Below are 21814 nucleotides of genomic sequence, written 5' to 3' on the forward strand. Positions count from 1 at the left end.
TTCCTGCGTTCCTTCGTGATTCAAAATTTTAACCGTGTCGCGTCGGAAACTTAACCCTATTCCACGTATTGCTATATATTATTAGTCAAGCAGCGTGGGAATGTTAAGCAATTTATATTATCCGTCAATTAACTAAACAACAAGAAAAAAAAGATAGCTAAATTTCAGAGTTCATGCAATTATGTTTATTTGAATGCAATACGGCTTCTGCTCCGTTATATACTGGATATAGGCTGGAAACTGATTTCGTCCGGTACGAACCCCTGCGGTTATTGAAGGTCGGCCCGGGGCCCGAATTAAAGTAAACTATAACTCCGTATATAACTATATGTACTTTTCTGGCTTTTCGGTCATTATACCGACACTGAAGAGAGCAATGCTATGCAAAAATAGTGTCCGTTTTGTCGGAGCTTCCACTGGTAAGCAAGCTGGCATGTCTTTGTTTCTGCGTCGACTGGAGGCACAGGCTTTGTACAAAAATAGGCCAGTAATAACATCGAGGCACTTAAAACGCCGTGTTAATTGCTTTTGGAAATCATCTTCCCGAACTTATGCTACAATTCAGACCGGGTTTGGCCAGCCAACATTTGAAACCAGGCCGCACTTACTTTCAGAAGGCGAAAGTAAGTATTTCCCGAGCAAGTCGAACATGAAGAAGTGCTAACTCGTACGAACTCGATATAGTTACTCCCGGAATTTCTGCACTTGAATACCATAAACGACGAAATGACTTAGCAGAGAAATTACCAGTTGGTGCTGCTGCAATCATTGTTGGATGGGAAATAAAATACAGATCTGGTGCGGTGTTTTATGAGTTTCATCAAAATCCAGATTTTTATTATCTCACTGGTATGTTTGACGCTCGCCTGATTTGACATAGTATAGCATAAAAAAAAGAGGCTGATATAACATATTATAGGATTCAAGGAGCCAAAAGCTGTCATGGTTCTTGGTATGTGCTACAATTGTGGTTAGTTAACCATTTTTTGTCTTTAATTTTCTGACACGACTTGGAATAGAAAAACCATCAGAGGGCCAATATATTTTTCATTTATTTGTCCAACCTAAGAATCCTAGAAAAGAATTATGGGAAGGTCCAAGAACTGGTATACAAGGTGCATTGGACGTATTTAATGCCGATGAAGCCGGTGATGTTAGCCGGATTCGATCGTATCTTGACAAAATTATTACACGCGCGACTAGCATTTACATGGACATCCCAACACCAGATTCAAATTTTGCCACTTTTTTCTTGAACCCGACAAAGAAAGAGTCAACTCAAAACAGTATTGTTAACCTTCTTAAGCATCATAAAAAATTTTCAAAGACAAGTCCGCTCACGCCTATTGTTCAATCCCTGCGTGCCAAAAAGTCGGCAGCCGAACTTTTGTGCATGATTAGTGCTGGCAAGATTTCATCGCATGCCATAAATAAGGCATATGGTGTTAGATTTCAAAAAGAGGCCGAATTAAATGCATTTTTAGATTATCAATTTAAAATTGGCGGGTGTGAAAACATTGCGTATATTCCAGTAATTGCTGGTGGCAAAAACGCATTGGGAATTCATTACACCAGAAATGACGACATTTTGAACGACGGCGAAATGATATTGATAGACGCCGGTGGTCAATATGGTGGGTATTGCGCAGACATATCTCGAGCATGGCCAGTGAATGGTAAATTCACTCAGCCTCAAGCAGATCTGTATCAGGCAATATTAAACGTTCAAAAGGAATGCATCAAGATTTCCACCACGTCAAACTCCTTGGATTCAATTCATCATGCGTCAGTCCGCCTTTTTACAACTGAACTTAAAAATATCGGATTTGATGCTTCCATATCTGACATTGAAAACGTATTGTATCCTCATTACATTGGTCATAACCTCGGCCTTGATGTTCATGACATTCCTACAGTTTCGCGTCAAGGATTACTTCAAAACGGTCAAGTAATCACTATTGAACCAGGCGTGTATGTGCCTGAAGATGATAGGTTCCCAAAATATTTTCAAGGCATTGGCATTCGGATTGAAGATAACGTCATTATTCAAGAGAAGGAGCCTATTGTCATCAGTATTGATTGTTTGAAGGAAATTAGAGACGTTGAGGCTGCATGTGAAGGGGTCTTAAACTCTGTACATAGCGTGTAATACCAAATTTGACACAGAAATGATTAATACATTGAAAAAAAAAAAGAAAGAAAGAAAAATTATTTTGATTATTTAATTTTTTGGTGCCCTTCTTTTTAAGGCTATTTTGCCATCCGTAATCTCGGTTTCATACCCAGCTTCTTCCAATGCAGTGCTTGGCACGGCTTGCTTGGCTTCCAATGCTGCAACAAAACTTTGATTTTCAGGATTATTTTCAAGCAAGCCTTTAACCAAAAGAATGGCATGTTCACGAATGAATTGGTTGATGTCATCAATATTGCACTGGTTAAGCACAACCGGTAAGCCGCCGCATTGCCTAACTTCATCCTTCGCGCCCTGGTTCTTTTCTACCAAAAGTGACAATATTCCAATCAATAATACTTTTAAAGATGGAAACTCATATGACTTGGTGTCCTCTAATTTGTTGTCTGTTTTAAGAGTTTTCCGTGGGATTTCTCGATCCGCAATTTTTAACAAATCTAGTTTACCAAAAAAAAAAAAATGTTAAAAAAATTTTCAATGCCAAATTTCAATAAAACAAAAATCTTACCGATAAATTCCTGAACGGCCTTTTCATTTACCAAAACACTATTTGAAGTATAAGCCAGTAAATTTTTAATACATTCTAGCAAGGTAATCGTAAGTGATGCAATCTTTTGTGAGATATCATGTTCCACTTTCCGCGTCATGCAATCTACTGCTAATGGTTTCACTAATTGCACAAAAATGTTATGATACAAAAACCTGACAAGTGAACCTGAATTCGGAATGGTAACAGAACTTTCGGAAGAAAGTTTTCCATCGAGAATCTTGAGAAGAACAAAATATTTATCGGTCACGTCGTAACCTGACAATGCAGTAAAAACTTGATCAAGAATTCCAAACCTGACGTAAGTGTCAATAAGGGCATATATGAGATCAAAATTCTTATGATTGGTATCTGTATTCCAATTTTCAGTTTTGCTAATAAATATATTTAATGACCGTTTGCCAAAATCTGAAGTTACGAATGCGTTACAGTTCATGTCGGAATTGCCAATACCGCCCAGAATGTAAATGATCAAGACAGAGAATCCGTTGTCGTCCAGTGAATCAACAATCCTGCCGTTTATGTCATCATTCAACCTGCTAATAAACAATTTGAAAATCTGATTTCGAATAGCCGGATTAGCAGCACCCAAGTTAACTAACACTTTTAAACATGACACGGTAACAGGCGTAAAGTGACTGAGTTCTAAAATGTTGAATACCTCAGTCTGTAACCTTGGGAAACTGTTTATAAAGACAGAAAAATTAGCTCACAGTATTTAGATATAAAAACCAGACTTACGCAATTACTTGTGCAGATTCCCCTATGGTAAGAATATTTGAACATAGTAATAAGGTATTATTCAATAGTTGTATCCTATTAGTCTCTACTTCTGAGCCTGGTAGTATTGGTCCATTTCGAAATAATATAAGAATGTGTATAATATGAGACCATGCAATTTCTGATTGCCCTAATCTTTGTCTGCAGAAGTAAATATTTATATTAGCTTAAATTTTTGCAAAATATCTCTACATATATCTTACCTAATTTCTGCATCACTTCTGAGATTATTCAGATTTTGAACTGTGGAGGTAAATTTTGAGTCAGACAGGGTACTTGAGTCATCTAATAATCCTATCAATAATTTTTGTAATTGCTTCAACCCTTCGATATCTGTGTCACTCATGTTTGCGTTATGATTAATAGCGTATTGAAAAATTTGAATTTCATTCTATAAATGCTGGTTTTTTGTGCAGTTCAGATTTTTTGTAACTAATTAGTATGTATGAGTAAAATGATCATCGCCGCGCTTGAATCGAAATCTTAAAATGCATTTATTTCCAACTCTGTTTCGCAAAATCCCACAAACGGTAATTGATTTGATTTAATTGCATAAACAAAAAACGAATATAATGACCAAATGGATGACCTGTTAGCAAAGGTACGAATCATATTGCAATGTGAATATATTCATGCTAAAATTAGTGTTTTCTGGATATTGTTTGGAGGGTCAAAACTCTCAATTTATTTGAGAGACTCTCCAAAGAGTATCTATTGAAGCAACACATCGTTTAGGCTGGTAATCAAGCTGTAACCTTTGCGATTCGATCAGGAATCTCTTTAGTATCAGGTTATGCGTTTCGTTCATTGTCTCGGTTTTTGGATGTAGGTTGATGGAAACAAAGACGATCAGATCAAGCAGACGAATAGTGACCAGATTTTTTTTAGAAATTACCTGAAGGAGAAAAAGAGTCTTTGGAAAAAATTAAGAGAAGGTTAAACACAAAGATCAAGATAGTATCACCAGCGATCGATTTAATCCAACTAATGTACGTAACGAAAGAGGAACTGAAGAGCGCAAAAGCACCATGATTCTGTGGCTAACACACTGTTAATTTAGTGCCGCGAGGGGAAACACAAGTTTAGACAGCACAGTCTCACTCACTAAAGGATTAAGAAAAGAAATCAATGAGTTCGAAGAAAAAGTTGGCCTGGCGACAGAGCTGATGCAAGCGGCTCGGACGAATGATGAAAGGAAAAGGACTGCCAATTCTGTTGAACAGTACATGGTTGGTCTGTTGTCGCGAATAGAAGAGGTACGAATAAGGATTGAAAGTCCATCATATAAAAAAAAGCTAAATTAAAGTCGACATGCGTTATTTATTTATTTATTATTTTTTTAGGCAATTCCGTTAATATCCCTGGCATTAACTACGTCTGGAGCTAATCTTTCTGCATCACTGCCAGATACGGTTTCTCCTTCACGACTACTACAAGCTTCAACATTTCATTATGTTACTGATACTGTATTTTCGACAAATCAGAATGTAAGGTGCCAAGTTGGGCCTGATTTTCGGTTAAAGCTGTACACCATATTCTACGGGACCGCACGGAATCCTCATACGACAACAGCAGGAGACATCACTTGGAAGGAAGAACACGCGAAATGTGTTGTTCAAATATTTAGGGTTCCGTCAACGGGCAGGCAAATTTATTCATACGAATTGATCATAACTGAGGATTTGAATGATGGCAGGTATCATGACGAATTCGAATCTGATTCAAAACTTGAGCCAGATTTAAACGGCGTGATTGCGGGCAGGAGCAGAACGATTCCGATTTCGATCGTGACTAGATTGTTTTTCAGCGCGTCAGGTCGATTATTAGAGATTGAAGACGCAATTTCACCAGTATTAGTGCTCAAGTTAAACAAGGCGTTTTTGAATCCGTTGTTTATGGACCAAGATGGCGATTCAGACGAAGAACAAGGTGATGAGGCCGAGAAAACGTTTCAAGGAAGGGTTGATTCACCATCGAATATTGAATGGCTTGCATTTGAACTTTACAACGATGATGATGATGATGATGATGAAGACTATGTCGATGATGGTGTAAGTGGGGTCGAAGAAGAAGATGATTGGTTAGAAGAAAATGGAAACAGCAATCAGGCCAAGGGCAAAGAATCCGCAAAACCACAAGTTCTTTCCGAAGCAAATTTAATTTCAGCATTTTCAAAACTTCAATTAAGCAGTCATGAAATGGAAACATTAGCCAATCTGCGATTGTCATCCTCACGAAGAACAGTAACCAGCGCGGACAAGGTCGGCATGTCAGTGATCCCGTCTCCGAATTCGTTATCATTGTTGGAATACATCATACGGATTGCAGCATTGCAAACTACGGATCAGGCATCTGTATTGCGCATATCAGACGAACGAATCACTCTATACCTGCGAGACGAAAACCGAAACTCGCAACGAGAGAACGGGGCCAGGGATTTGACGGATCCGATAGGCCCGGCACGGTCGCCCATGAGGTTCTCTGATTCAACCGCACAAGCAGCAACAGCAACAGCAACAGCAGCAGGAACAGGGCATTTGCGCGGGTCGAGGGGAAGCGCACCGGCCACGCCTTCAAGCGAGTTCAAGAACGTCGTTGTGGGGAGGAAGAGCGGTGGCAGCGGTGGCAAACCCACGGGCAACGTCAGCCATGATGGCAACCGGCGGCGAAGTGCAAGAATCAGTGAGCGCAATTCACCAGCCACGCCGCGAACGTCAGGAGCACAGAGGCATGACGGCACGCCAGCGACCGCAGCAGCCGGTGGCGCGGCCAGCGTGTCTCTGACACCCTGGGAACGTGACAGGTTAGGGCTGGACGACGTGGTCAGCTTGCAAGCCAGTCCGTTGGACGGCAAGACCATTCGCAGAAGAAGATTATAAATTTTTCTGCATTGTGTATCTACGAATAGTAGCTACACTATTGTATATGGTTAACCACGGCTTATTATTTAGTGTACTTAGTCGCTAAGGATTGCTAATTATAAATATATAAATTATAAATTGTGAGATGCGGAAGCCTGCGTTCTGCGATGAGAAACCAAAAAAAGCGATTGTGTACTGGCGAATGCGTACGTTGGAGCCCGGTTAGCATATATAATGCACGAATATATACGTATACAGAAACCGTACCCAGTTTACAGTTTTAAAAGCTAAAATTGGGATAAAAAAAGATTGTGAGTTGCTGAGCCACAGATGACGAGGTTTGAATCTGTTTTAATGCGGCATGCGTTACAAATGCAGCCATTTAAATAAGAACACTGACGGCCCAACATAAATGATTGTTCAAATTTGTTCGATTCTATGACCAAATGTTCTGCCAATTGAGGAAGATGGTTAAGATTTTTTTTAATGTGACAACGACCACGGGGACGCCCAGAAAAATAGAAAAAAAAAAAAACAAGATTTTTTTTATTCTTGGCTCACACGATGCAACAAAAAAAGCCAAAATTGTATTTTTTTTAAAAAGCTTTTTTATTACGCAACTCTTGCTGATTGGTATACCCACAAACTTGCTGCATGCGCGATGGGCGGGCGGATTGGGCGAACAGAAAAAAAAAAAAAAAGAAAAAGCAAAAAAATGTCATTACTGAAAATTTTTGAACTTTTGCTCAAACAAGCTTGATTACTTTTGTTTAAGCAATAGATATATACACATGCGTACGTACATTCAGATGCAAATCAAAAGTAAAAGATTAAAAATTAAGAAATTGAGCATGTGGTATTTTAGTTTTTCGTTGGGCGGGACCTGCTGTAAACGCAACATGGATACATAATCACAGCGTACAAATAGTAATATACTATACTTGGCGATATATAAAAAGTCTGGATCGGGAAATAGAGAACGAACAAAAAAAGAAAAAAAAGGAAATAAGGATGCATACAAAGTACAATATTAATACGCAGCATGAAGATATTCCCAATTGATATTATTCACGAAAATTATGGCTATATATATCATTGCCTTTTTTTTTTTTTTTTTTTTTTATCTCTGATATGTAATAAAAATATATTTGAGATAGATCTTGATGAGTAGCTAATATATCTATAGTCTGGGGAAAAAAATTAGGCGAGCCAGGTCCGAACATTTTGCCAAGCCTTTGAATGAAAAAGCCAAGTCGAGCCAAGACTTTGAAATGAAACGTAAACCCCCCAGAAAAGTTCTGCAACCTTCATTTTATAACTAGTATATAAGATATTCTATTTGTAATAACATACTAACTATAGATACTCTGAATTAGCAAATGTGGATCAGTAAATATACCCGTAAATTTCATTTTACTTGTTACTGAATTGCGGTACATAGTTTGAATGCAACTATAATTTATACCAGGATTGCTTGATAAAGTTTGATTCGCGTTTCAGGTCCCGTTTATTGATTTTGTGCGGCGCATGATAACGTGAGTTGTGTGGTAGGGAATAAATCATCAGATGCTTTGAAGATCGTTAATAATTTATTTGCTTGTTACAACTATTCTGAGTAAACCAAAATTAATTTTACATAAATGTTTGTTATTTTTTTTATAAAAAAGGACCTAGATAAGCGTATGACTTAAAAAATTGAGGTCTTGATACACGCATGGTGATGTCATGGGGCCAAAACGTTATGGCTGAACTGTTCAAAAATTACAGTTTGTGACCCAGAACACGTCTTGTGAGTTGGCAGCCATGGTATCATTCAATGAACTTTTCTGCTCCTCCTTTCTCCAATATATACATCTTGCCTGCCACATTTTGTTGCGATTTTATTAATAACTTTCGTCGTTTCTTTGTTATTTTTTTTCCCCCCTTTTTGTGCTTGTTTGGTTTTATTTCTCTTCTTCAATTTTTCAGATTATTGTTCTTGCCTCTTCAAGTCGCCTGAGTTGGGTTTTTTTTTACGTCTAATGGCAAATTTCAGCTTGCAATTTTTGATTGCCTACCGAGTTTTATCGCCATTCTTGCTTCATTGACAGGCGACCTGAATTTCGCAATTACAGAACTGCCCAATTATTTTTTTTTTCCAATCACATTTATTTTTTGGTTAATCAATTTATTTCAATTAAAACTCTTGGCAGTTACCGGCTCTTGCTCCAAGTTTCCCCAGGTTGTTTATTCGTTATTCTGTTTCTTTTTGCTGTTTTCCTACATCTTCTCAAAACTCATATCGGTTTTTTTTTTCAAAAACTCTTGTGCCGACATGGTTCTTGTCAATGGCGTGAAGTACGCTTGCGAGGTATGTTTTTTATGTGGGTCAAATGATTGCTGAAACGTGACGGTGCCTGCGATCTCTAGTTTAGGGTTCCAAGTGGCGGTCATCGCGTCGCTGGCGCACTGACCGTTTCTTGGCTGGTCACGTGATGTATTTTTTAGATGGGTTTTTGGGACTGAGCTAACAAAAAGATGTTATATAGACATGTATTCGCGGGCACCGAGTCACGACGTGCGCTCATAATGAACGGCCATTGACGATGATCAAACCTAAGGGCCGGCCGGTATCACAGTGCACCCATTGCCGGGAGGCACGCAAGAACCGGGCGTTGCACACGAGGTGTGAATGCACGGAGTTTAAAGCCAAGCGATCCACGACGGCAGCAGCAGCAACAGGAGCAGGAGCGTGCGATTGTGGACAAGGTGGGGCATGTCACTGCTCCAAGTTGAAGAACGCGGCTCGTGCTGCGAAGGCGTCGAGAAGTGTGGCAAGACCTAGCCCGTACCCGGTTTCGAACCGATCGTCTCCAGAGAGCGATTCGATGTTGTCGACGGCAAGCGAAGATGGGCATTTCATGGTGCAGCAATCGCCTGATCAGCACCAACAACTTCAGCACTACCAGCAGCAGCTACTACAACAACAGCAAATGGTTCCTATTGCATTCAATGTAATGCCGTCTACAGACATAGACGTGATGCCATTGACAGCTGCACAGCTCAACACCATGGGCAAAGGTGACGGAAACGTGGTTCAAGGGTTGGAGTTCTTACACGGGCAGCAACAGGATAGCAACGAAAGGTTGACTGGTAACTTTGCGATTGGTGTGGCAGCGTCAGAGAACATGTCGCCTGTTGCGAGCATGCGAAGCAATAGCGAGAGCACGGTGTCATCTGAATCACAAAATTCGTATTCATTTGATGATTTTGTGTTCAACAGGGTGGATGACAAGTATACGGCCGCAGCAGCGCCGAAATTGTCATCATCGTCGTTATCGCATCATGTTCGTTATAACCAGTACAATCAAGAACAGGCCGGTCAATACATGACAGGGCAGTTGTATAGCAATTTTGAATCGTTTGATTTCCCGGCCGTGAACGCGACTAACACGGTGTCATCACTATCATCATTATCATCATCTTCATCGTTAGCGGCATTGAACGGGGTCATGGCGAATGACTACGTGGGTGCGCCTAATAACAGTGTCACGACCGCATTCCAATCCGAATCAGCAGAGATTACATCCATGCCGACATCAACTGTATATTATGAAACGTTTGAGCAATTACTAGGGAAGCCGCTCGTGGCATCCAGCAACATTTAGATTAGATTAGTGCTGTCATTGTCATTGTTATTATCATTATTTTTTTATTTTTATTTTTTGTTGCGCGTGCTTGTACGTTTGGAGTTCTACATGGAGTTTTTTTATGTTCATTTTACTGTCATATGTTTGTGTATAAATATAATTTAGGAGGCGACGTTTAGTTACAACAGCACAACACGTACCAGACAAGTCCATAAAAACAACCACATTTCAGAATGTGGGTAGTCCTCTGGAGCCACGCTTATACGTATTTTACAGACACGTGGATGTACACACATGTACATACATGTACATTGCAGAGTGTCATGCCGGATGCCTAAAAGTTTGATGGGCGTGAAGCGGGGGGGGGACCGTGGGGGGGGGAGCTGGTTGACAGCCGATCGGAACAACGGCCGGAAAACGAGCGGGAACAAAAACCAGCAAATTTTGCCGGAAAAACTGCCTAAAGCGCGGAGTCCGGATAAATAAAAAAAAAAATTCGGGTCATGTGCGCGCCCCACTCGGCACTTAAGCGCGGCCCCCAGTTCCCCGGACGGCGTCGGGCCGGGGAAGAATGAAGGGTGATTGATTGATTGATTGATTGATGGATGTTGCTGGCACATGAGTCTGCCAGACAAGTGAACGTGCATCATGTGTATCAAGAGGCGAGATGAATCTTGTCATTGTAGAAGATGGCCATAAGCATGTTCTTCCTCATTTGTTGGTTATTCCTGACGTGGAACGTTCATTATTCACCTCCAATGTCATCGGCCCGTGCTAATGGAACCCGAAAATAGTCTCATTAAACTCCACTTCCGGTTTGACTCCCAAAAAAAGAAAAAAGAAAACGTAGAAAATTAATATTCAAACCCCTCGCCCCGGTTATTACAATTGATCATTTATTACGTTGCCTTCTTCGCTTCAGCTGATTGTCGTGCTCGTTTTGTTTTGTTCCGACCTGTTTTTTTCTTTTTATTTTTCGTCTTCCATTTCTTCGTCTCGGAATCCAGTCAGCCGTTTTCCTTCTCCTTTTTCTATTTTTTTTTGCTTTTTCTTTTTCTTTCTTTAGTTTCCTTTCTGTGTTTTTTTTTGTTCTTTTTTCTTTTCTTACCTGCCCAAATGGCTGATTGTTCATCAACATGACGATTCACACCATTTCTCCATCGAGTCACACTCAGATCCCTGCCATCGCTGCCGCGGCGGCTGATTCATTACCTCGAAAACGGTCCAAAGTCTCCCGTGCTTGTGATGAGGTATAATATTATTTGTTTGCCTTTTGGGTTTACTTTCCCATGTCGGGGTTTGATATCAATAACTAATGCTTCTTTTGTTGTCTTAGTGCCGTCGAAAAAAAGTATGCCTGCCAACATGATTGTTTTATTGGCTACGAAAAATGCAACTTATTCTAATCTTTTTTTTTTTTTTTTTTTCGACTCCTAGATTCGATGTGACGCGACTCTTGATGGCGTACCAAAACAATGTTCCTCCTGCAGACGGGCAGACGAGAAATGCTCGTTTTCGAGAATACCCATGAAACGGGGGCCCAGCAAAGGGTAATATTCTCAAGTTTAATTTTACTTTATAGATGCTAAACATGTTTAATTAGATATATTAAAGACTTGGAAGATCGGCTCAACTCGCTTGAAAATTCAATGTCTGATAATTCAATGCGCCGGTCGGCCTCAGCCGCTCTTGATCCACTATTTCACAACAACAACAACAACAACAACAACGGCTCACATCACAAGGGGAGCGTATCATCTACCGGAAGTACCACGTACCCCTCTGATTCTCCTGGCTCAACTTACAACTATTACTACCCGTCAGCTGGCAGCCCTCGTCTTAGTGTGCCGCCAGACCAGCCCCAGCCAAGACCCCGCGCTGGCTCGATACATAGCTTGCCAGCACCAATTCAATCCGCAACTGTCACCTCACCTTCACCACTCGATCCTGTTGCCCCTGGGCCAAGCGGGTTTGGTCGCAAGCGCGCGTTCTCATCCACAATTGAATACCAACCCACTCATTCACAGCAGCAGCCATCACAACAACATTTACTTCCCCTGAAACTTCCATTAAATATTCATCAAGATCGCTTACCTTCAATTGATTCGTTTCATTCCGGTACTGATTCCCAACAACTTCCACCGCTCGTGACCGATGAGCTGCAGCAGCCGCCACCTCCACCTCCACCGTTCATGCCGCCACCTAACGCAAATCATTATTGGAAATCACAATACGACCCTGCTCTTCCTGGTTCAACACGAAATTCATATCAGCCACCACAACCGCCACAACCGCCACAACCGTCACATGAAGCACATAGTCCTCGTGCACCGACACTGTCGCCTGCACCCCAACTAACGTCCGCGTCCGCGCTCGCGCTCGCGCCCACGCCTGCGACTGCAACTGCAACTGCGACTGCGCCTCACCAGCAACTGGCACCACGACAATCCATTTATCATCGGCAACCCATTAGCGGTGAGTTTGGGCCTAATGCTCTGCCTAAGGTTTTGACTACTGATTCATCTCTGCCTTTTACTTGGGATGAAGACGTGGTTGATATTTACTTCACCGAGATTCACCCAATTCTTCCAATCCTTGACCATTCACGTGCAAAACTGCGGGCCCGTCTGGTGGCCACGACGGCTCCGGTTCGTAACGCGCTGTTGAATGCGTTGTATGGATTAGTTCGGTTTCGAAGTCTTGACGTACAAAAATCGGTTCAGTGCTTGGCTGAAGTGCAACGAGAATCGTATGACAAATTGTCGTCATCTTCCTTAATTTTGATTATTCAGACCATGCTTCTGTTAGCACTGGAAACTTCAAATCATGGCACCGTCTCGCTTGAATACGGTGTTCGGTCAATGTCGTACTGGATCGGTGCTGCTGTTGGTTTGACACGTTCTCTTCGACATATGCCACACGGCAATGATAATAGTAATGATGATAATGATTCAAACTTAAAACTGTCTCGTCGCTTGTTTGTTGTACTCACGGTACTTGACCGGTGGTACTCGGCAGCCACAATGTCACCGATGATGACCCCAGATCATGCTATTCAGCTTACGTCTGAAGATCGAATCTTGCTTGGCTCGCCTGCAGCCTGGGCTTTTGTTCGCCTCGCGCTCGTGTTAGGGCACGTGATTGAATCTTGCTGGTTGTTTGACGAAGCCATGTCGGTCGCCAGGCTCGATTATCTTGGCTCGGTTTTGCGTGGCGAACTTGACCGGGTCCGGGAATCGATCGAAGAACTGTGGCATCAAAATCCGATATTGGAAATTACTTATTTGCATATAAAATTATTCACGTTGCGAGTTTTATATTGTCCGGATCCGCAAGTATTGCTCAAACCGGCTTCACGAATGGCAAGTTTTTTATCTGACGGCAAGAATTCGAATCATTCCTGCGCCGGGTTACGAGTGTTAGGTCATCATTTTTGGGCTCTTGCATCGTCAACATTGCTTTACCTGACTCAAGCTCAGGAATTTAAGAATGAGGCATGGCATGGTTTACAGGTTTTGGAGGAATCACAAGTTCGCAATCAGGACAAATGGCAAGTTCGCATTCGTCATGTAATTGAAACTCAGCGATCATTATCTGACACACAAGCATCATCTGGTGCAGCTGCCTCTACCGTCAATTCCGAATCAATCGCGCAACCAGCAGGTTCATCATCCGGTCTAGAAAAATTAGCTGCCATCGCAGTCGGCCAGTCGGCTGCCGAATTAGGTTCTCGTAAGCAGGTTAATGAAACTGCCAAGGATCGACGGTTAGGTTATTTGGATTATTTCGCTTTATAAACCGGTAGCAACAAAAATGAAAAAAAAAAAGTACATTTGTATATTGAATTTGGGTTGTATTAGTGAATGTTTTTTTTGGTGGCTTTTATTTTGGAGTTTGACTTTTTTTCTTTCTTTTTTTCTTTTCTTTTTTGGTGTTTGGAACTTGTATGAATTTTTTAACTACATGTATACATATTACATGACGAATTTTTTGATTTAGATAATATTAAAACTAACTATGACGACAATTTATCTGACATAATCTGTCAAACACATGTTCATGAATAACGGCCGGTTGTTGTTGTTGCATCTATATCGTTTAATATGTGACCCTTTCCTTCAAATGCTTAGAGTTTGATTTTTACCAAGTTTATACCATTTGCAGTACATATTTTTTTTCTTGTACGATCTTTAATACAGAAAAATTCTGCATACAAGAAACGATCGTATCCTGAACCCCAACCATTGATTACATAATCACATAAACCCAAGTTACATAATAAATAATACCTTGTTTGTTAGTTAATTAGAGTTATTTGGAGTAATATTGAATGAATGATCATCGATACTATCGGTACTCGACAGTCCAAGATATATGACTACCCGAATTTATACCATTAACTTTTTTAAATTATAAATGACAGCAGTACACATAAGTTATCATTAACAGATCACCAAGCCTGATTTTTTTTTTTCAGATGACGAGCTGCCTATTTCGGACTCGGCCGCTTCGGATCTTCAACAACCGGTTGACATTATTTGATCGTTCCGGATTACATCGCCGGCCTCGATTGCAATTGCAGCTTCGTCATTTGCAATTAAAAAATTATTCAATTAATTGGCACAAAAAAAATTGGCATTTGATTGGTTTTTTTTTTTTACCAGCTGCTATTAAATGTGATTTCCCTTCACTAGATCAAATCCAAAGCCATCCGGCTGATTATCAAACCAGGGAGCAATACCTGTTATCAATATCAGACAAGCAACAACATGAACATGAACATGAGCATGAGCTACTGATTGTTTCAAAATTTGAAAATCAGGGTTCGATTTGGGTCAAGGTTTATGGGGCCCTGAAATGGTTGCATGGCATTTTAGCAAACAGTGGCAGGTTCGTCCACCTGGCGGTCGTTTTCTTGCCCGTGATTGCAGCTGCTCCGGTGGTGTTGGTTGGTACAAGGCAATCAGGTAAGGATAATGAGCGAACAGGGGCGCTGTTTTGGTATAGATTATTAGTTTACAGCATGGAGCTTGCTGGACCGACGTTCATCAAAGTAAGGACTAAAATCCTGTTTTTTGTTTTTTTTAAAAATTTATTCTGATTCATTTTTTTTTTTATTAGTTGGGTCAATGGGCAGCATCCAGAACAGATATTTTCCCCAAGATGATGTGCATTGAACTTTCCAAATTACATTCCAGCGTAAAAGCACATTCTCTTGAGTATACCAAGCGAACGATCGAACAAGCTTTCCCGGGACTCAAGTTTGATGAAATTTTTGAAGAATTTGTTGAACAACCATTAGGAATTGGCGCGATTGCTCAAGTTTACAAGGCAAAACTTGGCTCATCATTGGTTGAAAACCTGCCGTTGGAAAAAATTGGCAACAAATGGGTGGCCGTGAAAGTACTGCACCCCAGGGTCGAAACCCACGTTCATCGGGACCTGGCAATCATGATTTTTTTTGCGAAATTGATTGATCTGATTCCAACCATTGAATGGCTAAGCCTGCCGAATGAGGTTGAACAATTTGGCAACATGATGAGATTACAAATGGACCTTCGTATCGAATCTGCCAACTTGTCAATTTTTGAACATAATTTTAAGGATCGGGATGGCATTCATTTCCCGGTTAGTTATTCAGCTCTAATACCAAATATGAATTGCCAACGGGTATTGATTGAAGAATTCGTGCCTGCGATTCCGATAAACAAGTTATTGCAATTACCGGCCCATAACCGGGTCATGCTTGAACAGCAAGTGGCTGACATGGGGTTGAACGCTTTTTTAAACATGCTTTTGATTGATAATTTCGTGCATGCAGATTTGCATCCGGGGAATATCATGGTCCGGTTTGTTAAGACTCACAACTTGCGTGACGGCATTGTGGCCAAAACTCAAAAAAAATTATTATTTTGGGGCAAGGACGACGTGTTTGACGTGGCAGATACGAACGAGATTACGAATCGGTTGATAAGCATTACCGATTCGCAACAATTCCGAGCAGAACTTGCAAGCTTGCAAAAACACGGATACAAGCCTCAGGTAGTCTTTTTGGATGCCGGCTTGGTTACCGAACTTAACGACCTGAACCGGCGGAATTTTTTGGACCTGTTTACTGCCATCGCCTTGTTTGATGGATACCGTGCCGGTCAACTCATGGTCGAACGGTCAACCACGCCGCGCTCGGTTGTTGACCCTGAAGTTTTCGCATTGAGAATGCAACATTTAGTGTTGGCAGTTAAGTCCAAAACGTTGGCATTGGGCAAAATTAAATTATCTGACATTTTAAACCAAGTGCTTGGCATGGTCCGCACTCATCATGTTCGCATGGAAGGTGATTTTATTAACGTTGTGATTTCAATCTTGCTGCTGGAAGGTATCGGCCGGCAGTTGGATCCCGGCCTTGACATCTTGTCATCATCACTACCAATCTTGAGAAAATTGGGTTCAATCCAGGGCCAACACTTCTTAACTACGAGCACTTCAGCTACGGCGACAAGCACAACAAAAACAACGTCGACGGATTCGTTATCGGGTAACCTGTCTGACATGTTAAAAATCTGGGTCGCGTTGGAAGCTCGCGAGTTTGTTACCGCGTCCGCATCCGATATTAAGCGGTTGGTGATGTATGATCGATTGTGTCCAAACATGTGAGCTTATTAGACTCCGACAAATTCGGTCCTTGGTATATAAAGAATTTTTTTTTTTTTTTTTTTTTTTTTTTTTGGAAATGAGTATAATTTCTGTCTATAAAATAAAATAAGATACATAATATAAACAAATTAGAAAAAAAAATAAAAATAACCTTTCTATGTACAATCCAAAGTTGGTTAATTCACAACCCATATGCTCTCCCCTTTTCCCCACACTGAAAAAAGAGAAAACAACAAAAATTTTTGAAATTACTGATGTGTATGTATAACCAAATATATCCCAATTTTTTTTTTTTTTTTTTTTTTGTTATTCTCTATAAATTTTTCCATTTTCTGGGCCTTTCATTGCTGGCCGGAGTGTCATCATCATCCCTTCGTCGTCTAGACCTTTCATTACTCGTCGTGGCCTCTGCATTTTCTTGCTCTTCGATAATGTAAACCAAACCTCTAAAAATTCGGTTTAATCGTGCATGACGATCTGATTCGCTGTCCTTTGGCACAACTAATTTCAAATTGCCACGTGCCATGTCGTCAAATATTCTTTGCAATACCTAAAATAAATAAATAAATAAATAAATAAATAAATATTTGATTAAAAAAAAAAAAAAAATGGGGACGATAACTCACGGCTCGGAATAAGACATGCAATGTTGCCATCAGGTCGGTATTAATCTGCGGACGAAGGAAAATGGGCAGCCAATCGTCAATCAAAATGGCAGAGTGATCGCTTTGGTCTAATTGTGAATGCCTGGCAAACAATATGGCCGTGAACGCGGTGACCTTGTTTGTCTGACGCAGCATAACCTGTAGACCAGTTGATTGTTGCTTAACTTTTTCACCAAATCCAAAGATCGAACCTAGCCTGGCAATTGACGTGGGATCGACCTTGCCGAACCGTTGATTCGGATTCAATGGTGCAGGGAAATTAATCGATGCTCCGTGAATGATCGCATTTGACTCGCTCGAGGTTTGCAACAACCGTGGTCCGGCTTGGACGGCCATGTTAGGGTACGTGCCGGCAAACGCAAGCGACTTGATCAACGGCGTGTTTAACGCGGCCGAGTTTAGTTCCGGATGACCAAACTCGCCTTCGAACCACTCAGATTGTGGCGTGTGCGGCACGATGCCGCGTTGCACGAGCACGTCGTACAATTGCCTGGCAGTCGCATCCACGTTTCGTAACGTGCCAATGTGAATATAATTATTTCTGGCAAACCTTTCCGCTGCCACGTAACCTTCGGTCAGCCTGATTGATCGAAACTTGCGAAACGCGTTTAATTCACAAATCACGTCTGACCATTGGCCAAACCCGAATGACGCCTTGGCCTGCCTGGATTCTTCGCGATTTTCGATCGGGCTAAGAAACAAGCTGCGCTCGCCTTGCAACGCGGCCACGATTAAGATCGGATCGAAACATCGAAACGTGATCGATAACAACAACATGCGAGCCGTGGCAGGATGCACCGCCAGTTGTGCCAAAATCGTGCCGGTCGGGGTTAACTTCTCTTCCTTGTCGAGCGCGCCGATGTTTGTTAAGCTGTAAATCGCGCTCTGCACAGACAGGGCCTTAGGTGGATCAATAAATAGAGGCAAAAATTTGGCAGCACGTTCAGTAAATCCGAGAGTCTTTAACTCTATCAAGCTTTGTTGTAAATCGGACCGCTTAATCTCGGGAACCGGGTTGATTAACATGTTATCGAACGATTTCTTTGCAAACACGCCATAGTACGTGCCGGAAGACACACGACCTGCACGACCCATGCGTTGCTTAATATTAGACTGTGAAACCCAATCGATCATAAGCGACGTGATTTGAGTCGATTGAGAGAAATTTTTCTCCCGCTCCTTGCCACTGTCGATAACATATGTCAACTCCGGAATGGTTACCGAAGTTTCGGCAATGTTGGTTGACAAGATTACTTTTCGGCAACCTTCCGGTACGGTTTCGAAAACCGTATGTTGAGATTCGGGAAGACTAGAGTGAAGAAGATAGATTCTTACTTTTGAAGTATCCGCCAATATCGGCACTCTGCTTGCATATTCTCGTAAAGTCTTATCCGTTGTACGAATATCTGCCAAGCCGGGCAAAAAAACCAAAATCGATCCTGAATCATTTGGGCGTTGCAAAATTTCAGCAATCAACGATGCAATGATTGGAACAGGAACGTAACTATTATCGGTCAAATTGTTGTTTGCAAACGTTGGCAATGCCGAGCCAGACTTATTGTTATTGATGTTTAATGCCGCCACGGACGTTCGAGATTTTGAACGCTCCTCATTAACAAATTTCTTTAAAGCACCATCCCTTGCTGTCAAGCTTGGAACGTCGATTAATTTTTCAATATCTTCCAAGTAATTTGCCTTAACAGGGAACGTGCGTCCAGGGATCGAGATGCTAAGACATTTGGACTTGCTTGTGGTGAAATACGTTGTAAACACTGACGTATCCACGGTGGCAGACATGAGGATGATTTTGGGAACATGAATTGACGGATTATGTTCTTTTAATTTTAGCAAACGTCTAGCGATTGCCAGGATCGTGTCAGTCAACACGCTTCGTTCGTGAACTTCATCAATTATCAAATGACTGACACCTTCAAATACTTGTTCCGGGTTTCCTTGCAAGTATCGAATCAAGATACCAAGAGTCACGTAATTAATCGTACCGGTCTTGTTGCGAGCAATTTTTGAATTAAATCGAACTTGATAACCTACTTCGGTACCAAGCCTTACGTGCCTCTCTGCCGCCACACGATCAGCTACTGAAGACGCGGCAATTCGTCGCGGCTGCGTGCAAATAATGTTACATTCTGAACCACGATTTTGATCAATCATGTCATCAAAAATAATCTGAGGAACCTGCGTAGATTTTCCACTACCGGTGGCACCAATAATCAAACATACTTGATTGTCATCAATCAATTTTAAAACCTGATCCTTATATTTTGTCACCGGAAGTTCGTCTCGAATATTACGCATTGCAGCAGTTTCCGGATTGTTGAGATATTCAGCCCGATTTTGAGACGCCAATTTGTTCAAATTGTCAACTTCTTCAGGATGAATTGGCGAAATGAACGGCCTGGATTGCACACCAGACACGTCATTGTCATCATCTTGTTCAACTTTGTCATTAGCGTATTCGTTAGCTAAATGTTTGATATCATCCAATACCGCTTTTAGACAGCCAACCACGTTGTATGACATTGGAGTTCCGAAAACGTTTATTCCTCGAGAGATTGCGTTACCATTATGACGTTCCAACAAGTTGCAATATTCAGCCCACTTTTCAGGATTCGTAGTCTTAATTTCATGAGCAGCCAACAAAGTGGCCGATTGTTTTGCCAAATCTATTGCGTTCATTTCTACTGGGCTGCCAATAGTCTGGCCCTCAATTTTCAAAGTGCCAACAAATTTGTTAGTGCCTTTTTTATTAGCATCTATCTGAAACTTTGTTGAGCCGTACACGAATTCAATAAATGATTTGGCATTATTCAGGGTTAGTTGTGAAGTTTCATCAAATACAAACTTCTGGTTGTCCGAACCATCTTCTTCAGGCTTATCGTTTAAGTTTTGCACAAAAAATTTCAACGATACGCATGCAGCCATTGAAGCCTTTTCTGTTGATGATCCAATACCGGTGCCAGATATGTCGAGGCCCGGAAGCCGAACCGTGGTCTTGAACATGTCCGAACGATCGATCTTTTCAGTTTGATATTCAGGTATCATGCCAAACCTTACGCCCAAATTTAAAACATCAAATTGTGCTTTTCTATCAGATTTCCAAATTGACGGTAAAAGCAATCCAGCGTAATTTCGAAAGTTGAAATATTTCCCAAACGGGAAAAAATCTTCCGGCTCTCCAATAGTAAGCAAGTGATCGGCAGCCTTGGCTGTCAATGTTGGTCGCGCCTTCTATTAATGAATATAAGTTAGCATATATAACAAACGTGATTGAGGGTTCCCAAGGGGGGTGGGGGTAACATGCATGAGCCAATCTATCAATGTTTGCCGTGCCTTGAACTTTTTCTACATGAAATACTTCAAACTTGTCACCGATTCCAAGTTCGGCAGGCAGTATGACCTGTAGGCGGAAATATGCTGTATCATTAACCTTGGCGGAACTTAAAACAGTGTCGTATCCGAAAATCTTTTCAAAAGCTTCCAATTGCAATGATTTGCTCTGGAATGTGGCAACATGAATTGGATACTCTGGATTCTTAAATTTGGTTACAAAACGCCGTCCTGCCTTTAAAAGTATCGTCAATGCCTGGCCCGGTCGTTGCTTGCCCCTTTGGATAACTTTTGAGTCTTTCCACCATTCTTCTTCAAACTTGCGCTGCCCAATTCTTTTGGATGCCGAATTTTTCTTAATGGGAAGACTTAAACTAATGTCCTCATCATAATCAAGCGACGCGGTTGCTTGTTCGGAAAGGGACGCGACCTTGGAAGTTGTAATCAGCCGTACTGCCTGCGTGCTGGTTGCAGGTTTGGCATAAATATTTTGACAAGCTTGTAACCGAAGTAAGGAATTGCAAGATGTCGTTAATTGAACCGATGTCCGGTGAACACGAACCTGCAGTAAGTCAGAACAAGCACGCTTGTGTAGATATATCTATCGGGAAAAAAAAAGTATCAAACTTACAACTCCAATAAAACGCTTGATCATGGTTGCTGTTTTGTTATCGACACTTTGTCGTAGAAAACTGATGCCCAGTTTTTCGAAAAATAAAAATTACTATATCGTGACTATTAATTCTCTCTCAAATTTTTTCTCTTCTTTTTCACTTTTTATTTTTTATTTTTTTTTGGTTTAAATCTAAAAAGAATTTTTGAAAATGAGAATTCACAACTTTTTTGATTTGCTTGACCGAAATAATTAATTTTGCCCTCCGAAACTTTTAATTTTTTTTTCTTTTCGGGTTCGCCCCAATTTCAAGTTGGGAGTTTAAAAGGCCGGGTAAGCTGATTTGATGCTATTCCATCGTATCTCTCTCTACATGTATGTAACGGAGGCCTTGTCACGCACGGATCAATAGTCCAAAGTTAAAAAGATTAAATGCAACAAATCAGGTTTTAACAGCTGCCTATGAACTGGCATGGTCATTTTATCTGACGTAGAGATGAGTACTTGCTGCTGCATGGTTAGTATTTCA

The 21814-nt window shown here is 41.1% G+C and overlaps 8 protein-coding genes across 8 annotated transcripts; 5 read left to right on the plus strand and 3 right to left on the minus strand.

Annotated features, from left to right (window-relative positions):
- Positions 1–127: 127 nt before the first annotated feature.
- V1514DRAFT_327784 (peptidase M24, structural domain-containing protein) lies at positions 128–2226 on the plus strand. Its single transcript, XM_066927043.1, has 4 exons — positions 128–623; positions 685–849; positions 920–952; positions 1020–2226. Exons 1-4 carry the CDS (start codon positions 329–331, stop codon positions 2147–2149), a joined length of 1623 nt encoding a protein of 540 aa, XP_066784529.1. The 5' UTR covers positions 128–328; the 3' UTR covers positions 2150–2226.
- On the minus strand, positions 2222–3864 carry V1514DRAFT_318873 (spinocerebellar ataxia type 10 protein domain-containing protein; the record flags this gene model as incomplete). Its single annotated transcript, XM_066925906.1, has 4 exons — positions 2222–2628; positions 2700–3421; positions 3480–3659; positions 3722–3864. The coding sequence occupies 4 exons, from the start codon at positions 3862–3864 to the stop codon at positions 2222–2224; spliced, it is 1452 nt and encodes a 483-aa protein (XP_066784530.1).
- On the plus strand, positions 3718–6611 carry V1514DRAFT_13176 (RanGTP-binding protein-domain-containing protein). Its single transcript, XM_066924451.1, has 5 exons — positions 3718–4119; positions 4254–4343; positions 4407–4507; positions 4579–4774; positions 4862–6611. The coding sequence occupies exons 1-5, from the start codon at positions 4099–4101 to the stop codon at positions 6395–6397; spliced, it is 1944 nt and encodes a 647-aa protein (XP_066784531.1). The 5' UTR covers positions 3718–4098; the 3' UTR covers positions 6398–6611.
- A 562-nt stretch (positions 6612–7173) lies between these two features.
- On the minus strand, positions 7174–7511 carry V1514DRAFT_13182 (uncharacterized protein). Its single transcript, XM_066924452.1, has one exon. It carries the CDS (start codon positions 7421–7423, stop codon positions 7241–7243), a length of 183 nt encoding a protein of 60 aa, XP_066784532.1. The 5' UTR covers positions 7424–7511; the 3' UTR covers positions 7174–7240.
- Positions 7512–8536: 1025 nt separating this feature from the next.
- On the plus strand, positions 8537–10107 carry V1514DRAFT_13451 (copper fist DNA binding domain-containing protein). Its single transcript, XM_066924457.1, has 2 exons — positions 8537–8729; positions 8908–10107. The coding sequence occupies exons 1-2, from the start codon at positions 8694–8696 to the stop codon at positions 10024–10026; spliced, it is 1155 nt and encodes a 384-aa protein (XP_066784533.1). The 5' UTR covers positions 8537–8693; the 3' UTR covers positions 10027–10107.
- Positions 10108–10878: 771 nt separating this feature from the next.
- V1514DRAFT_327793 (uncharacterized protein) lies at positions 10879–13974 on the plus strand. The gene is made up of 4 exons (XM_066927044.1): positions 10879–11258; positions 11345–11359; positions 11446–11558; positions 11612–13974. The coding sequence occupies exons 1-4, from the start codon at positions 11145–11147 to the stop codon at positions 13803–13805; spliced, it is 2436 nt and encodes an 811-aa protein (XP_066784534.1). The 5' UTR covers positions 10879–11144; the 3' UTR covers positions 13806–13974.
- Positions 13975–14251: 277 nt separating this feature from the next.
- V1514DRAFT_291289 (ABC1 family-domain-containing protein) lies at positions 14252–16796 on the plus strand. The gene is made up of 2 exons (XM_066925316.1): positions 14252–15061; positions 15130–16796. The coding sequence occupies exons 1-2, from the start codon at positions 14486–14488 to the stop codon at positions 16660–16662; spliced, it is 2109 nt and encodes a 702-aa protein (XP_066784535.1). The 5' UTR covers positions 14252–14485; the 3' UTR covers positions 16663–16796.
- V1514DRAFT_327799 (P-loop containing nucleoside triphosphate hydrolase protein) lies at positions 16725–21584 on the minus strand. The gene is made up of 4 exons (XM_066927045.1): positions 21304–21584; positions 20647–21234; positions 17289–20573; positions 16725–17212 (listed from the first exon to the last, which is right to left on the minus strand). Exons 1-4 carry the CDS (start codon positions 21325–21327, stop codon positions 16976–16978), a joined length of 4134 nt encoding a protein of 1377 aa, XP_066784536.1. The 5' UTR covers positions 21328–21584; the 3' UTR covers positions 16725–16975.
- Positions 21585–21814: the final 230 nt, after the last annotated feature.

The sequence above is a fragment of the Lipomyces japonicus genome (assembly GCF_038497905.1).
Source record: "Lipomyces japonicus strain CBS 7319 unplaced genomic scaffold V1514scaffold_10, whole genome shotgun sequence".
Classification (NCBI taxonomy): domain Eukaryota; kingdom Fungi; phylum Ascomycota; class Lipomycetes; order Lipomycetales; family Lipomycetaceae; genus Lipomyces; species Lipomyces japonicus.

Bases quoted from the DNA above. Each gene is read 5' to 3' on its own strand.
- V1514DRAFT_13182 (XM_066924452.1), bottom strand. From the start codon at position 7,423: ATGCTGCGTATTAATATTGTACTTTGTATGCATCCTTATTTCCTTTTT.
- V1514DRAFT_327799 (XM_066927045.1), bottom strand. From the start codon at position 21,327: ATGATCAAGCGTTTTATTGGAGTT. The intron at 21,235-21,303 runs GTAAGTTTGATA...GACTTACTGCAG, and splicing joins TCAAGCGTTTTATTGGAGTT to GTTCGTGTTCACCGGACATC. The intron at 20,574-20,646 runs GCATGTTACCCC...ATTCATTAATAG, and splicing joins ACATTGATAGATTGGCTCAT to AAGGCGCGACCAACATTGAC.
- V1514DRAFT_13451 (XM_066924457.1), top strand. From the start codon at position 8,694: ATGGTTCTTGTCAATGGCGTGAAGTACGCTTGCGAG. The intron at 8,730-8,907 runs GTATGTTTTTTA...GATGTTATATAG, and splicing joins GCGTGAAGTACGCTTGCGAG to ACATGTATTCGCGGGCACCG.
- V1514DRAFT_327793 (XM_066927044.1), top strand. From the start codon at position 11,145: ATGACGATTCACACCATTTCTCCATCGAGTCACACTCAGATCCCTGCC. The intron at 11,559-11,611 runs GTAATATTCTCA...ATGTTTAATTAG, and splicing joins AAACGGGGGCCCAGCAAAGG to ATATATTAAAGACTTGGAAG.
- V1514DRAFT_13176 (XM_066924451.1), top strand. From the start codon at position 4,099: ATGGATGACCTGTTAGCAAAG. The intron at 4,344-4,406 runs GTAGGTTGATGG...GATTTTTTTTAG, and splicing joins CATTGTCTCGGTTTTTGGAT to AAATTACCTGAAGGAGAAAA. The intron at 4,508-4,578 runs GTACGTAACGAA...CTGTTAATTTAG, and splicing joins ATCGATTTAATCCAACTAAT to TGCCGCGAGGGGAAACACAA.
- V1514DRAFT_291289 (XM_066925316.1), top strand. From the start codon at position 14,486: ATGACGAGCTGCCTATTTCGGACTCGGCCGCTTCGGATCTTCAACAAC. The intron at 15,062-15,129 runs GTAAGGACTAAA...TTTTTTTATTAG, and splicing joins CTGGACCGACGTTCATCAAA to TTGGGTCAATGGGCAGCATC.
- V1514DRAFT_327784 (XM_066927043.1), top strand. From the start codon at position 329: ATGTACTTTTCTGGCTTTTCGGTCATTATACCGACACTGAAGAGAGCA. The intron at 850-919 runs GTATGTTTGACG...AACATATTATAG, and splicing joins AGATTTTTATTATCTCACTG to GATTCAAGGAGCCAAAAGCT. The intron at 953-1,019 runs GTATGTGCTACA...GACTTGGAATAG, and splicing joins AAAAGCTGTCATGGTTCTTG to AAAAACCATCAGAGGGCCAA.